Below are 15760 nucleotides of genomic sequence, written 5' to 3' on the forward strand. Positions count from 1 at the left end.
TTTTGTTTTTAATCATTCTGACAGGTATGAAGTGGTACCTCATTGTGCTTTTGATTTGCATTTCCCAGATTAGTGAAGTTGGGCATCTTTTCATGTGCCTACTGCCCATCTGTATGTCTTCTTTGGAAAAATATCTGTTCAGGTCTTCTGCCCATTTTTTTAAATTGAATTACTTATTTTTGGGGTGTTGAGTTATATACATTTTTAACGTATTTTGGATACTAACTCTTTATTGGATATGTCATTTGCAAATATCTTCTCCCATTCTGTAGGCTGTTTTTTAGCTCTGTTGATTGTTTCCTTCACTGTGCAGAAATTTTTTCTTTTGATGTAGTCCCAGTAGTTCATTTTTGCTTTTGTTTCCCTTGCCTCAGGAGACCTATCTAGAAAAATGTTGCTATGTTTGATGTCAGAAAGCACTGCCTATGCTCTCTAGTAGGAGTTTTAGGTTTTCAGGTCTCACATTTAGATCTTTAATCTATTTTGAATTTATTTTTATGTATGGTGTAAAAAAGTGGTCCCGTTTCATTCTTTTGCAGGTAGCTGTCCAGTTTTCCCAACTCCATTCGTTGAAGAGACTTTCCCATTGGATATTCTTTCCTCCTCTGTTGAAGATTAACTGACCATACACTTGTGAGTTTAGTTCTGTGTTTTCTATTCTGTTCCATTGATCAATGTGCCTATTTTTATGCCAGAATCATACTGTTTCGATTACTAAAGCCTTGTAATATAACTGTGATACTTCCAGTTTTGATTTTCTTTTTTCAAGACTGCTTTGGCTATTCGGGGTCTATCAGGGTTCCATACAAATTTTAAGATTGTTTTTTCTGGTTTTGTGAAAAATATCGTTGGTATTTTGACAGGGATTGCATTAAATCTATAGATTGCTTTGAGTAGTATAGACATTTTAACAATATTTGTTCTTCTAATCCATGAACATGGAATGTCTTTGTATTTCTTGCATTGTCTTTAATTTCTTCCATCAACATTTGATAGTTTTCAGAGTAGAGGTCTTTTACCTCCTTAAGTTTATGCCTACCTATTTTATTATTTTTTGTGCAGTTGCAAATGGGATTTTTTTCTCAGTGTCTCTTTCTGCTGCTTCATTATTAGTGTATAGGAATTCAACAGATTTCTGTACATTGATTTTGTATTTTGTCACCTTAATTCATTTATCAGTTCTAGTAGTTTTTATTTATTTATTTATTTATTTATTTATTTATTGGTGGAGTCTTAGCGTTTTCTATGTATGGTATCATGTCATCTGCAATTAATGAAAGTTTTAGTTCTTCCTTGCCAATTTGGTTGTTTTTCCTTTCTTTTTGTTGTCTAATTGCTATGGCTAGCACTTCCAGTGCTATGTTGAATAAAAGTCGTGAGGGTGGACATCCTTGTTTTTTTCCTGATCTTAAGAGAGAAGCTCTCAGTTTTTCATGACTGAGTACGATGTTTGTTGTGGATTTTTCACGTAAAGGTTTTAGAAGTATGTTTCCTCTAAATCTACTTTGTTGAGGGCATTTATCATGAATGGATATTATACCTTGCCAAATGCTTTTTCTTCATCCATTGAAATGACCGTATGATTTTTATCCTTTTTTTTAAATTGATGTGATATATTATATTGATTGATGTAAATATAGAACCACTTTAGCATTCTAGGAATAAATCCCACTTGATTCCATGGTATGATTTTTTTAATTTATCGTTGGATTTGGTTTGCTAGTATTTTGTTGAGGATGTTTGCATCTGTATTCATTAGAGATATTGGCCTACAGTTCTCTCTCTCTGTTGTGATATCTGTATCTGGTTATGGTATCAGGGTGGTACGCCTCAGAATGGATTTGGGGGTGCCTGGGAAGTTCAGTGGTTGAGCATCTGCCTTTGGCTCAGGTCATGTTCCCAGAGTCCAGGGATCCAGTCCTGCATCAGACTCCCTGCTGGGAGCTTGCTTCTCCCTCTGCCTGTGTCTCTGTCTGTGTCTCTCATGAATAAAATAAAATCCTAAACAAATAAAAACAAATGAATGGATTTGGAAATTTTCCTTTCTTATGTATTTTTTTGAATAGTTTGTAAAGAATAGGTATTACATTTTCTTTAAATGTTTGGTAGAATTCACCCATCTGGTCCTGGACTTTTGTTTTTTGGGAGTTTTTAATTACTGATTCAATTGCATCGCTGATAATTGGTCTGTTCAAATTTTTCTATTTCTTCCTGCTTCAGTTTTGGTAGGTTATATGTTTCTAGGAATTTATCCATTTCTTCAAGGTTTTCTAATTTGTTGACATACAATTTTTCATACATATAATATTCTCTTACAATTGTTTGTATTTCTATGGTGTTGAATGTTATTTCTTCTCTTTCATTTGTGATTTTGTTTATTTGGGCCTTTTTTTATGAGTCTGGCTAGAGGTTTATCAATTTTGTTGATCTTTGAAAAAAAACAACTCTTGGTTTCATTGATCTGTTCTATTGGTTTTTGTTTGTTTGTTTTTATATTCTATATCACTTATTTATGCTCTAATTTTTATTATTTCATTTAATTCCTTCTACTGGTTTTGAATTTTGTTTGTTCTTTTCCTAGATCCTTTAGGTGTAAAGTTAGATTTTTGAGATTTTCTCTTGCTTCTTGAGGTAGGACTGCATTAGTATAAACTTTCCTCTTAGAATTGCTTTTGCTGCATCCCAAAGATTTTGGACCATTGTGTTTTCATTTTGATTTGTTTCTGTGTAATTTTTTATTTCTTCTTTAATTTCTCCACTAATTTTTAATTTAGTAGCATGTTATTTAACTGCCATGTATTTGTGCTCTTTCCAGGTTTTTCTTTTGGCTGATTTCTACTTTCATAGTATTGTGGTCAAAAAAGATGCATCGTATGGCTTTGATCTTTTTGAATTTGTTGATTTGTTTTGTGGTTTAATATGTGATCTCATCTGGAGAATGTTCCATATGCACCAAAAAAAAAATGTGTATTCTGTTGTTTTAGGATGGAATGTTCTGAATATATCTGTTAAATCCAGCTGGCCCAATGTGTCATTCAAAGCTACTGTTTCCTTCTGATTTTCTGTTTGGATGATCCATCCATTGAGTTAAGTTCAAGTCCCCTCTATTATCATATTACTATAGTTTAGTTTCTTAATATTTATTATTAACTGTTTTATATATATGGGTGCTCCTGTCTTGGGTGCATATTTATAATTGTTATATCTTCTTGTAGGATTTTCTCCTTTATTTATTATATAGTGTCTTTGTCTCTTGTTAATAGTCTTTGTCTTAAAGTCAAGTCAATTTTTCTGATGTAAGTATTGCTACGCTGGTTTCCCTTGACATCCAGTTGCAAGATAAATATTCCTCCATTCCTTCACTTTCTTCAGTGATACACTTGGATTCCTCTCTCTTTATTCTTTGCATATCCATTACTGATTTTTGATTTGTGGTTACCATTAGAAGTCTATATTAAGTTGATAGTTACTTAAGTTTGAACCCATTCTTAATTCACTTCACACCACATTTTAGGTATATGGTGTCATATTTTACATCCTTTTATTTTGTGAGTCCCACAACTAATTTTTACAGATATATTCTACCTTTATTTGTGGAATTTTTTCTTCCAGTCTTCAGATCATTTTCTGGATTATTTACACTGGTAAGAGTCTTACCTAGTTGTATCCATGGGATGAGGTAAGTTTATGGTCCTCCTACTCGACCATCTTCCCCTGCTGTCCAAGGTGCCTATTTCTTTTGAATATCTCTATATACTTGAATTGTATGTACTTCTTAATTTCTTACAAATTAGCAACTATATTAAATACATTATTAGGGTCAGCAAGGAAACATATAAAAGGGTATGAACTTAATTAGTCAAGGCCAAGATTATAACTGGGCTTTACTATCCTAATCTAAGAAAGTTGAGTTCCTGGAGGGACATACATTGTTACTGAAGGTGTGTGTATATATTTTCAGTGAAAACAAAATCACAGAGATACATACTTGATTTCAAAACTATCCAGTGTGTTAAATCAGCTCCATAGCATCAAAAAGTGTGATTCAGTTTGAATTTATGTTCTGTATTATTTTTTCTATTTATACTAATCAAATAGTCAGGAAACACTTATTATTTATCAAGAAAAGTGCCAAGATGTGGATATAAAACAGTGAGAAAAACAAGATACAATTCTTGTTTTTACATAATTTAAAATCTAATGAAGGTAAGGGACTGACAGACAGTAAAATGAACTGAAGGACAAAACATGTGATGGTGGTTATGTTCATGGTAGGAGTAAAGGGTGAAAGTTAAGGCATGATGGTGTGGAATGAGGAGAATGTTCCAGAAAAAAAGGGACAGTAACCACAAAGGAGAGAGCAAGGAACATTTAAAGAATTGGAAGTCATGTATAATGGAACATGGAATCAGGTAGGTGGGAATGCTGAGGAAGGTGGGGCATTGTAGACAATATGGAATATTTTGTTCTTTGTCTTAAGAGCAACTGAAGGGTCTGTAAAAAGGTAACTTTACATAAGCACATTTGTAAAAAGTCTTCTCTTGCTGCAGTGTTACTCAGCATTAGATGGGAATCCAGACACCATGAGGAAACCAGGAAGAAAGTACTGTCATCTACATGAGAACCTATTATAATTTGCAATAGGCTAATGATAGTAGAGAACTGTATAGATGTGAATCATATTAGGACGCCAACAGATTTAGCTAGAGTCAGAAAAACAAACCATGGCTCAAAATAGTGAAAAACTATTCATCCTTTGAGAAAAACTAGTTAGGATTAGTTTCCCAATACTTGGAAGGCTGTAAATCCACCAGACACAGTTAGGTTCTTCACTGGGATTAGTAAAGTTAATGATTAAAAAAAAAAAAAAAAGACTACTAATGTCATTAGGATTTAAGAAAGTATATATTAAGTTAAAATTTGAAATTATCAACGTTTCTCAATGTTTGAATTGTTTACTTGTACAACTTCAACTTGATAATGTAATAATCTACTCTTTGGAAACCATCTGTTATCCAGTATCCAATGTGGTGATAAGTGTATTTTTTCGCATCTAATATGAAATAATTCAGTCCTAGTTAATTTCACTCTGATGTCTAAATACTTTTAAAGAGCTACCCGCACATTAATCACATGTTATTTAGTACCTTTATGACAGTGTTAAATGTACCTTAGGAAGGTACCTTATTACCATAAATATCATTTAAATAATAAATTTTAATGTAAAAAGTGCCTTCAAATTCATCAGAGAATATTTTACCTTTATTCTTTTACATTGCTCTAATATCATTAGTTGGCATATGTTTCATGTATGTTCCTTATAAAAACTGTCCTAATTTTATACAGGACATGTACAGATAACCTGGGAATATTGTGAAAACGCATTTTGATTCAGTGGGTACAGTGTGAGTATGCGATTCTGCAGTTCCAATAAGTTCTCAGATGATGCCAGTGCCTCTGGTCTAATTATGACATTTTTAGTATCAAGGTCTTCTAACCCCTTAAAACCGTCAGTGATCATTGACTCACCGGATTTCTTTGTTGATGGCATCTAATTGTTCCTGAAGCATCATGGCTAGAGTCTGGGCATCAGAATGACCACTTGGGGAGAGAAGATCCATTGAACTAAAAATAGTTTCTCTGTCATCATCATCAATATCGGACATTTCTGTGTCACTTTCAAAAGGGTGGCTGCTTAGCACTCCAATTTGCTGAGTTCTATTCCACTCATGATCCCCAAGAGATTTCACCTGTGTGGTAAATATAAGAGTAATTATCCTATGTATCATACTGCTCATTATCAAAGCACTATTCTGAAAAATATCAACAAAAGGCACACATGCCTTTATGGTTAACCTAGGAAAAAAGTTGATTATTACCATTTTAATGTATTATTTTGATAAAATGTTTCATTGGCATCTGAAGTAATTGGCAGAAATTGTTAGCATGAATATCAAGAATTTTCACAGGAATAATGATGATAACCTTAAGTATGATTTCTAGTTCAACCCCAACTCAACATTTAAAGCATCTATGTCTGAAACATTTTTCCTTCTTTCCAAATATAACAATCTGTATTCACTTGTATTGAGGCATTTCCATCTCTTTTACTAATTAGTGTTACTTATATGTTCTTATTATAGGCTGAGACTACAAATATTATCACACAAGTCATATAATAATTCTCTTCCCAACATTCATTTACATAGATTCTTACAAAGTATAATTAAAATAATATTGAAAAGTGATTTAATTTTTCTCCACTGCTCTGATCACTTAAATGGTTCACTGATTTTTTTTAAGCCCAAGGCACATTAATTTATATGACTATGGTTTTTTATTTGATATAATATATCCCTCATGTGAATGGAAATCTTTTTTTTTGTAAGTAATCTCTACATCCCATGTGGGGCTAAAAGTTATGACCCAGAGATCAAGAGTTGCATGTTCTACTGACTGAGCCAGTCAGGTGCCCCGATACAAATCCTCAGTAACCTATCTGACAGTGTCTTTCAAAGCTGGGATCTGAGGATAGGGGAGGAAGGGATGTGAGAGAGGACCTAGAGTTTTTTGCATTTTAAAAAATTGGTTTTTATTTTTGTGGTGATGTAAAATGATTTTTGGTGGGGAACCACATGATATTTCCCAGAGTACCTATTTAATATTTGAGGACCTCAATTAGCATTTGTTACAAATTGTTTTGGTACCAAGCAGCACTAATTTATTTATCATCTAAAAATGAGAAAAGAACTAAGATGGACTTCATTTATTCTTCATTTGTTCACTTCTTATTCATTCATTTAAGAAATATTGAATGCCCGCTATGAGGGATGACACAGGTACCAATTAAAAAACATAGTGTATCAAGAACCTGTGTACAAATAAGGAAAAGTAGGTTATATAGTATTCAACAGATAAAGGTGGTGGGGAGTACAAACAATACTTAAGTCACAAAGGAACTAAATTACTTCTCTGTAAAATTCAACTATAAATTGACGATATACATAGCTTACAAACTGATTGAATGAAGACTCGCACCTGAGTTTATCATGAAGAGTTCTCTATAACACTTTCAATAGTTTATGTACAGTTTCTTCAAAGTTTTATTAAAATAGTAATTATAATTAAAATATTTAATCCATTTTAATTGACAATATGAAAACCACTGTGTAAGTCAAGCCAAGCAAAAGTCCATTTGTTTGGCAATACAGCATAAGGGATTAAAAAAAAAAAAAACACGTGGAATTTGAAACCACATAAATAGAGGTTCTAGTTTTGACTCTATCACTTTGCTGGCTGTATAATGTTGAACACTTAAAATTTCTGAGCTTCATTTTTTTCTATGTCTGAAGCTAGTATAAAAATAGTGCCAAATTCATAAGGTTATGTGGACACACCTGGGAAGGCTTAGTTCAACTTCTGGCACCTAGCAGCGGTTTTACATAAGTTATAAAAATATGTCATGTGTCACACTTTAAACTAAAATTTCTAGCGTTTTGAATTCTCTCAGTATTAAAATTCAATCCAAGATGGAGCAGTATATTTACTTAGAATCATCAAAGACTTGAAATAAAAAAAAAAATCACCTTTGCCTCATCTCTTCGTACACCCATACGGCCTCTCCTGGGTCTTCTTATTACTTTAGTTGTCCTGTAATCAGACTGGCTGTCCACAAGGGAACCTACGGAATACCGCAACTCAGCTGAGGTGTCTAGATGAGTTCTAGAAAAAGGAAAAAAAAAAAAAAAAGGCAATATGCAATGTAACTAATCTCAAAACTTAAATTTCCCAGAAAATCACTATCATTTGCTTAACTGTCAGTAAAGAATAAAGCATAAACTCTCAAGAAAAAAGAAAACAAATTCAAGGAATTGTCATGACTCTTTGAGATCTCTTCTGAGGCCTGTGTCAGAAATTCTGGTCCCAGGTCCATTCTTGAAAGTTAAGTGGATTTTCTGTTTAGAATAAGAAAAAAAAAACCTGCTTATTCATTAATTATCATTTTCAACTGTGGTAGTAAAATGAGATGTGTTAAGACTGACAACTAAGATCCATTGGCTTCAATTCTGGCAATACTCTTTAGTTCAACTACTTAGTGTACAGATCAATATATGTTGTTTATTGTTGTACCTGTTGTAAATATTCCCTACTAATCTAACAGTAAAATGTGTATACTTTAGGGGTTCTACAATTCTCTATCTTTCAGAGTTCTATGGAAATTAATAAAATACTTAAAATCAGATTGACTCAAGGTTAATAAACTTATTTTTAAATAAAATAGAATATAGCACTAGTACATTTTTCAGCTTTTGATAAGACACTGTTTCAAAAAGATAAAGAAAAATCTTTTGATAAGCACATTTGAGTCTGAAATCTGCTTAGAGATGAAGTAGTTGGAAAATTCCAACTGAAAAATACTACCACACTGATTTTCAATAACCATGATAATAAAGTATACTGTAATCAAAGTGTAATAAAGGTTTCCCTAGACAAATTATTTCTATATAGATTTACAACAAATTCAGTTTATTGCTATAATAATGATGATAACAGTGACAGCTTGCTGTCCTATAAAATGATCAATTGTCAGTAGAAAATATGCTTAATGCTGTATTTTCTCTGGAACTGGGGCTCCTGATGATCTACGCTCTTTCTATTAGTTCTCTGTGGAAAAAGTAAAGGAAAAAAAAACAAACAATTCCAAATGATTGGCACGATTAGAAAAGGGTAGGTAGAAGGGAGAAAAAATAAGTGGGAAATATCAGAAAGGGAGACAGAATATGAAAGATTCTTAACTCTGAGAAACGAACTAGGGGTGGTGGAAGGGGAGGTGGGCGGGGTTGGGGGTGACTGGGTGGTGGGCACTGAGGTAGGCACTTGATGGGCTGAGCACTGGGTGTTATTCTGTATGTTGACAAATTGAACACCAATAAAAAATAAATTTATTAACCCCCCCCCAAAAAAAATAAGAGAAAAGGGTAGGTAAAGTCTAGTTTCTGCAACAGTAGAAGACATTGACTTAACTGATGGAAATCCTTGTTTTGTCAAATAGAACTTTAAAGCAAATGAACTAAGAAATCATCCACTAAGCAGAGGACAGATATTGTTTTTTTTATAGAGGTGAACTTGAAATTTAATCAAGCAAACTGGTTTTATTATGGATTAGTCATATATAAAAACTAACGAACCAGGTCATACTCATAAATAGGCCTCTATAACAGAACCTATGTTTTATGAAGACAAAGGCCAGACTTTTAGTCACCACTGTATGCTTAAGGGGGTATCCCTAGCATAGATAAACACTTGATAAATACTGGTAAGATAATGAATCAATGAAATTAATTATAATACAGTCTAAACTATCTACTTCAGAATATTCTGGGTACCTTTTGCCTGTCACTGCTTCGGTAGTGTCTTTATGGTCATCAGAGTGGAGATTCTAAAATTATAACTCATCATCCTAGGAGTATCGTTTTCTTGTTTTCTCTCTCAATTCCAGGCCATTTATAAAAACATGAACCAAAATGCAAATCTGCTCCTATTGACACAGCACTTAAAACTCTTCAATGGCCTTTACCAGGCCCTCCACAATCTAGAACTCTCCTACTTTCTAGTTTCACTTCTAGTTACTGCCTCCTGTCTCTCTCCATCTAGCCATATTGACTTCTTTTCAATTTCTCAAACAACTCACACTTTCCTCTGATCCCGAGCCTTTGAACATACTGTCCTTTCTGCTGCAAATAGTGTTCACGAATTTATGTGTTTAACATTTTTAATGTCTCAGATTAAAATTCCCGTTGTCTTATACTACTGTAGCCCCTGGTATTCCCTTTATTGTAATAGTCCTCACAGTATCCCTGTATTTCCCATTTGAAACATGTATTCATCATCACTGTTACCACTATATCCCCATTGCACAGTTTCTTGCAAGTAGAAAGTGCTTAATTGATCTTGAAAGAACAAAGACCTGAACCAACATCAACTGTAGAGGAGCTCATTGCTTATACTTCATCTAAAGCCATTACTTCTCACCTGTCTCCTTTTATTCAGCTCTGTGAGCCACTTAACTAACAGAAATCAGAGGCAATATTTCCATATATTTCAACTTTTAAATAATTTTCTGTGTACAATATTTAGTCACTTGGAGGTCAAAGTTATAATATAGTCACTGGTTCTTTTAGACAAGAACCTGTGCAGTTTCCTCACCTGAATCTTCTGTTACTCTTGCATATAACTGCACCAAAGAACTTCCATAGACAAATCAAGTCTGAATTTTCTTAAAGAACATCTTTTATCCATCTCTCTGCTTCCTGAAATATCTTCCATTGTCCTTTCCAATGACCCAGATCCTACCTTTCTTCAGAGTTGAGCCAAATCAGACTTTCTCCAGCCGTTCTGGAACTCAATTTATTATTCTCAGATGAGGTACTAGTAGAGAATATGTTACTGATATTCACTAACTTTAGCTCCTCTCTTCCTACCGTCTCTGCCTGTAAGATCAACGACATTCTCATGCATCTTCTGTCTCCTTTATTATGTCTCTTTAAAAAGATTTTATTTATTTATTTATTTATTTATTTATTTATTTATTTATTTATTTATTTATTTGAGACACAGAGAGAGAGGCAGAGACACAGGCAGAGGGAGAAGCAGGCTCCATGCAGGGAGTCCGATGCGGGACTTGATGGCGGGACTTGAAGGCAGGCCCTAAACTGCTGAGCCACCCAGGCATCCCCTTATTATGACCTTTTAAATTGTGTACTCAGAAGCATGAATGTTTGATAAGTAATTGCTGTTCAATAAATACTGTTATCCTATAACATACTATAGATTCCATCCTGTCCGTTTATCTATCAATAGTTCCTATAATATTGTATATTTGTGATTTACTGTTTATAAATCCCTTTGCTCACCTTGCAAAGCAAGCTTGTGAGATAGTCATAAAATATTATTTTATAGACAATTCATATAAAATACATATAAAATTTGAACTTATTAAGGAAAACGGGCTTTCCAAAATCAAACAGCTAGTAATTTTTTGTCTCAGATCTAGGAATGTTGGTCTTCTTATTCTTGGTCTAGTTTTGTTTCTACTACAGGTGTTGTATCAAAGAAATTTGTTCTGTATGTTATTTCCAAGCTTCCACGATGATCCTTCATTGTGGACAAAAGTCACATTATTAGGCTGTCCATGATGACTCATTGCAGTGATGAACCTTGAGACAATACTTCTACAACTCTTGTTTTTTCTTTTTTCCCCAAGGATACATATGTATATATTTAATTCCAGTATAATTAATGTACGGTGTTATACTAATTTCAGGTGTACAATATAATGATTCAACAATTTTATACATTACTCAGTACTCATCATGATACAGTTTACTCTTAATCTCCTTCACCTGTTTTACCCTCCTACTAACCCTCCTTTCCTTTGGTAACCACCAGTTTGTTCTCTATATTTAACAGTCTTGTTTTTTGTTTGGCTCTTCCCCTCCCTCACTCACCCTTTTATTATACAACCCTGTATTTCTAAGAGCAAAGCTCAAAAATCCAACAAAATGGCCATTTGGTTCCATTAAAAAACACTAAATTTGTTGACTTGTTGATGCTCATTCTATGTATTTACTCTGTTGATATTTTATCAGCTCTTCTCTTCATCAACACCATTCATCATCATCATCTCTGTCACCATGTGAATATGTATCATTAAATTTATAGTTTTAGTTCAGATACATAAATCATAACAGAGCATTTAGAAAAATAAACATGATTTTCTAAATTAAAGACTTACATTTTGAAAAGTTATTTGGGTGTTTTTATGCCTGCAGAACTGTGTTTCTTATATTAAATTGAAGGTAGAAATACTCAAAATACTGAACCTTATTTTTATTAATACTTTACATTAAAGAGAATATAAGCACCTTTATTTTTATTAATACTTAAATCATTACTTTTATTAATACTTACATTAAAGAGAATATAAGCACCTTTAGAATTTTTTTAATTTTGATCTTTCCTGAGTATCTGAAAAATGCTTTATTAGTATTCATTCATTCAATGATATCTATTGAGAGTATAATATACTAATGCTTGTTTGTTTATTTGTTTTAGGTACTGAGATTATAGTAACCAAAAAACCCCCAAAATTCCAGCCTCTGTGGAGCTAACATCCTTAGGATAAACATGAGAGCAAGAAAAATGGACTTCTAGAAGTCTTCAGTGGTCAAAAGTTTCAAATAGCTGATGTGATTGTGTTGTCTAATAAATAAATGATCAAATGAGTAAATCCTTGTAGGATTCCTTATTCACTTTAAATAAAAGGCCCTAAGCACCAAAAAAATTTATATGTAAATCACCAAGATTGATCTATCTAGAGAGTAAATAATTATGTCACTGCTTCTTTCTTTCAACATGAGGAATTGAGTCAAAGAAGATGAGTATGGCTAAATTTATTTGTTTTTAAAACATGTATAATTTCTCCTTCACTCTGTATTTGCAACTAACTTAACAAAAGAGGCAGGTGCTCAGGGACCATAGTCAACGATATGTCTTTAGTAACATTAAGCACTGAAAACATTTCTGTGTGTAGAGAAAAGAGGTGTTGCCTCTTCCTGGAATAAGATGTAATTGCCTTATATACAGTTTCATTTCACCAATTTAGATTTTTTTATGTATTTGTAGCTATATAACTAAATGAATAATACAAAAGGTAATAATTTAAATTATTATTATGTATTTGAAGAACAGATTACTAAATTAGAGAATTATTTCTGAATATAGAAGCAGTAAATCAGTAAGGGAGTAAACATAGGGCAAGACCTGCTGAGCAATAAGAGGTACTTATTTATTTTATTTGAGGCAATAGGAAATCATAAGGAATTCATATTTATTTTTGATGAGCTATAGATAGCATTTTAGTTTAATGTTACCTTGATATTGTGGGTTCAATTAAAGAGCCAGTTCTCATTTTCAATTGGTCAAGTTCGGATCTCAGCTTTTCAATTTCTTCTGCTAATCTTTCCTAAAAACCAAAGATATTTTACTCAGAAGATATGTAAATGCCAATAATACCAACATTCAATTATGATAAACCAAGCTAACAAGCTTAATGGCTTTTTAAAAATGTAAAACTGATGGATATATTTTTATTAAAGATTATTAGACATGACAGTAAAATATGCCTAAATTTTTCCTTATAATGAAAATGTGAATATCAGAAATCAGTAATAAATTATCTATAATATCTGACCTTCATTAATCCTAAATTTTTGCAAACATACAGGAACACTAAGATCATGACTAGCTATGTATACATCACTTCAAAATGCAGTCATAATGAGAGCCAGAAAAGGCTTATTTATGTAGTAAGTGAAAGTCTTTGATTATTTTATAAGAAGAGTAGTGCACATGGATAAAGGAGAAAGAAAAATGGATTAAAAAGATGAGGAAAAAAATCATTACCTGATACAAATTAAAATTATCAGCTTGACATTAGTAGTATTATTTGTACATCTGAAAATTTTCTCAGATTGGTATTACAGTTTCAGTCTGTAAATTTTTTGAGTGGTCTTATAGTCCTTAATTAAATGCTTATGTAAGCATTTAATTCTGTCTTCATGATTATAACTTTTATAATGTTATAAAAATTTAAATGTATCCTTCTGGACTTTCTATTGCTCTTTATTTTTCCCATCTCAGCAGCCAATGCTTGACATTTTACTTGACTCATATTTCATTTCTCACTGTACTTTTTTGTTAATGTGGCTTTACCAATATTTCTCTCATCTTTTCTTCTTACTATCATCATTTTACTTTACATATTTTTTACTTTTTTTCTCTGCATTATTTCACCAGCTTCCACAGAGGTGGTGCTGACTTCATTCTCTTCTCTATACACTCTTCTGTAGTTGTGTCATTTTAATTTTTTAAAAAAATGTATTTATTTTAGAGAGAGAGAGAGAACATAAGCAGAAGGGGCAGAGGGAGAGAGAGAGAAAGAGAAAGAGAGAGAGAGAGAGAATCTTAAGTAGACTCTGTGCTGATTGTGGAGCCCAATGTGGGGCCCGATCTCAGGACCCTGAGATCATGACTTGAGCTGAAACCAAGAGTTGGTTGCTTAACTGACTGTGCCACCCAGGCACCCCTAGTTGTGTCATTAAAAAAAAAATACATATGATCAAATAAATCATTTGCCTAAGATATTCAATGGTTTCTTATTCCATTTATTAATTCATTTGTTAGCTATTTCCACAAATTATTCATAAAGCACCTCTGTTGTGCTAAGCACTATGTTAAAATAGCAAAATAAAAATTCCCTGTCCTCATATAATTTATAATCTAGTAAAAAAGACAATAAACAAATAGTATCTATAGGATGTTGGTAGGAAAAAGAAGATAAGAGAGTCATTCATGGAAGGGCTCTCCAATAAAGTGTTATTTGAGCAAAGATCTAAAGAAAGGGAGGGAGTTAAAAATAAATGAGAACGTCTTAGGAAAAGGCATAACAGGGCAAATGCACCTTATTGGGAGGAGTATATTTGTTGAAGGAGTGGGCAAGGAAGTCACTCTGGCTGAATTGGACAGGTAAAGAGAAAGACAGATAGGGAATAGATTTAGAAAAGTGTGTTTGCAGGGCTGGGAAAGGGTAGTCTGGAAAGGCCTTGTCAACCATTTAAAAATCTTTAGTTTTTACTCTGATTGAGATTGGAAATGACTGAAGGATTTTTGAGCAGAGAGATGATATGATCACTTTAAGAGCAGTGAAATTGACTGTTGAATAAGATTGGGAGGAAGGGAAGAAATAAAATTATTACCGTTCTTCCAAAAACATGGGCAAGACGATTGTGGCTTGGACACTAATGGTGTCAGAAAGAGGATGGCTGGATTTCAGTTATATCTTGAAGACATAACTAACAGAAGTTGCTATTGAACTGAATGTGGGGTATGAGATAATGAAAGGGGTCACGACTAATGAAAGGGGTAACTCCAAGGTTAACCTGAGTAAGAGAAGGAGTTGTGATTTACTGAGAAGGCAGCTGCTGGGTGTTCGGGGTGGAGGGACCGACTTGCGATGTCTGAGGTGCCAAAGTGTCCAAAAAAAGATACTACGTTGGCTTACATGAGCTCTCTCAGCAGAGAGGACCCAGTAGGTGATCTAAATTTGGAAATGTTCAGTATATAGATGGCATTTAAATCCGTGAGATCAGATGAGACTGAACTCAGGGACTGAACATGGAGAAGAAATTCGAAACCAGTCCTAGGAGTTTCAAATTTTGGAGATCAACATGATGCAGAGAAACAGTAAGAAGGGGTTGAACAGACAGGAGTTTTTGCTAATGATGTACAGTCAGTTATAGATTATGGAGTGGAAATTTGAGAAGTTCTAGGCGATATAGTTAGATGAGGAACAATGTTCAGCTGTATGGGATGATATTCAGAAATGAGATACGACCTGGGATTTGTTTCCTCTAGTTACTAGCATGAACAAGGGTGCAAAGCTTGGAATGTTTAGTTCTGCTGGTTGCTTCGGCAGATTGTTGAAGCTACAAGGCTTGGGTAGGTGGTGGGGGAGTGGGTTCTGGGGATCCTGCCAGGAGCACACAGAGCTTTGGATAACATAACATTGCATAACAGAACCAAATCCAAAATCCACAATCTGGCCACAACCTAGTTCTTTAACCACATACAAGTCACAGCAAACTTCCGGTGATTCAGCAAATCAATCATCTTTGTTTTTTCTCTGTGCTATTGCATGGGT

General features: G+C 33.4%; 1 protein-coding gene across 2 annotated transcripts in view; it reads right to left on the reverse strand.

Moving 5' to 3' along the window:
* Positions 1–15760, reverse strand: part of PPFIA2 (PTPRF interacting protein alpha 2) — a 465700-nt gene that overhangs the window by 80836 nt on the left and 369104 nt on the right. For both annotated transcript variants that reach the window (XM_055341560.1, XM_055341561.1), the window contains exons 13-15: positions 12933–13024; positions 7587–7722; positions 5530–5750 (exon numbers count right to left, since the gene is read on the reverse strand). In XM_055341560.1, coding sequence (XP_055197535.1) covers positions 5530–5750; positions 7587–7722; positions 12933–13024 — 449 coding nt within the window. The remainder of the gene's footprint in view (positions 1–5529; positions 5751–7586; positions 7723–12932; positions 13025–15760) is intronic.

Source organism: Nyctereutes procyonoides, unplaced genomic scaffold (genome assembly GCF_905146905.1).
Source record: "Nyctereutes procyonoides isolate TBG_1078 unplaced genomic scaffold, NYPRO_anot_genome, whole genome shotgun sequence".
Taxonomy (NCBI): Eukaryota; Metazoa; Chordata; class Mammalia; order Carnivora; family Canidae; genus Nyctereutes; species Nyctereutes procyonoides.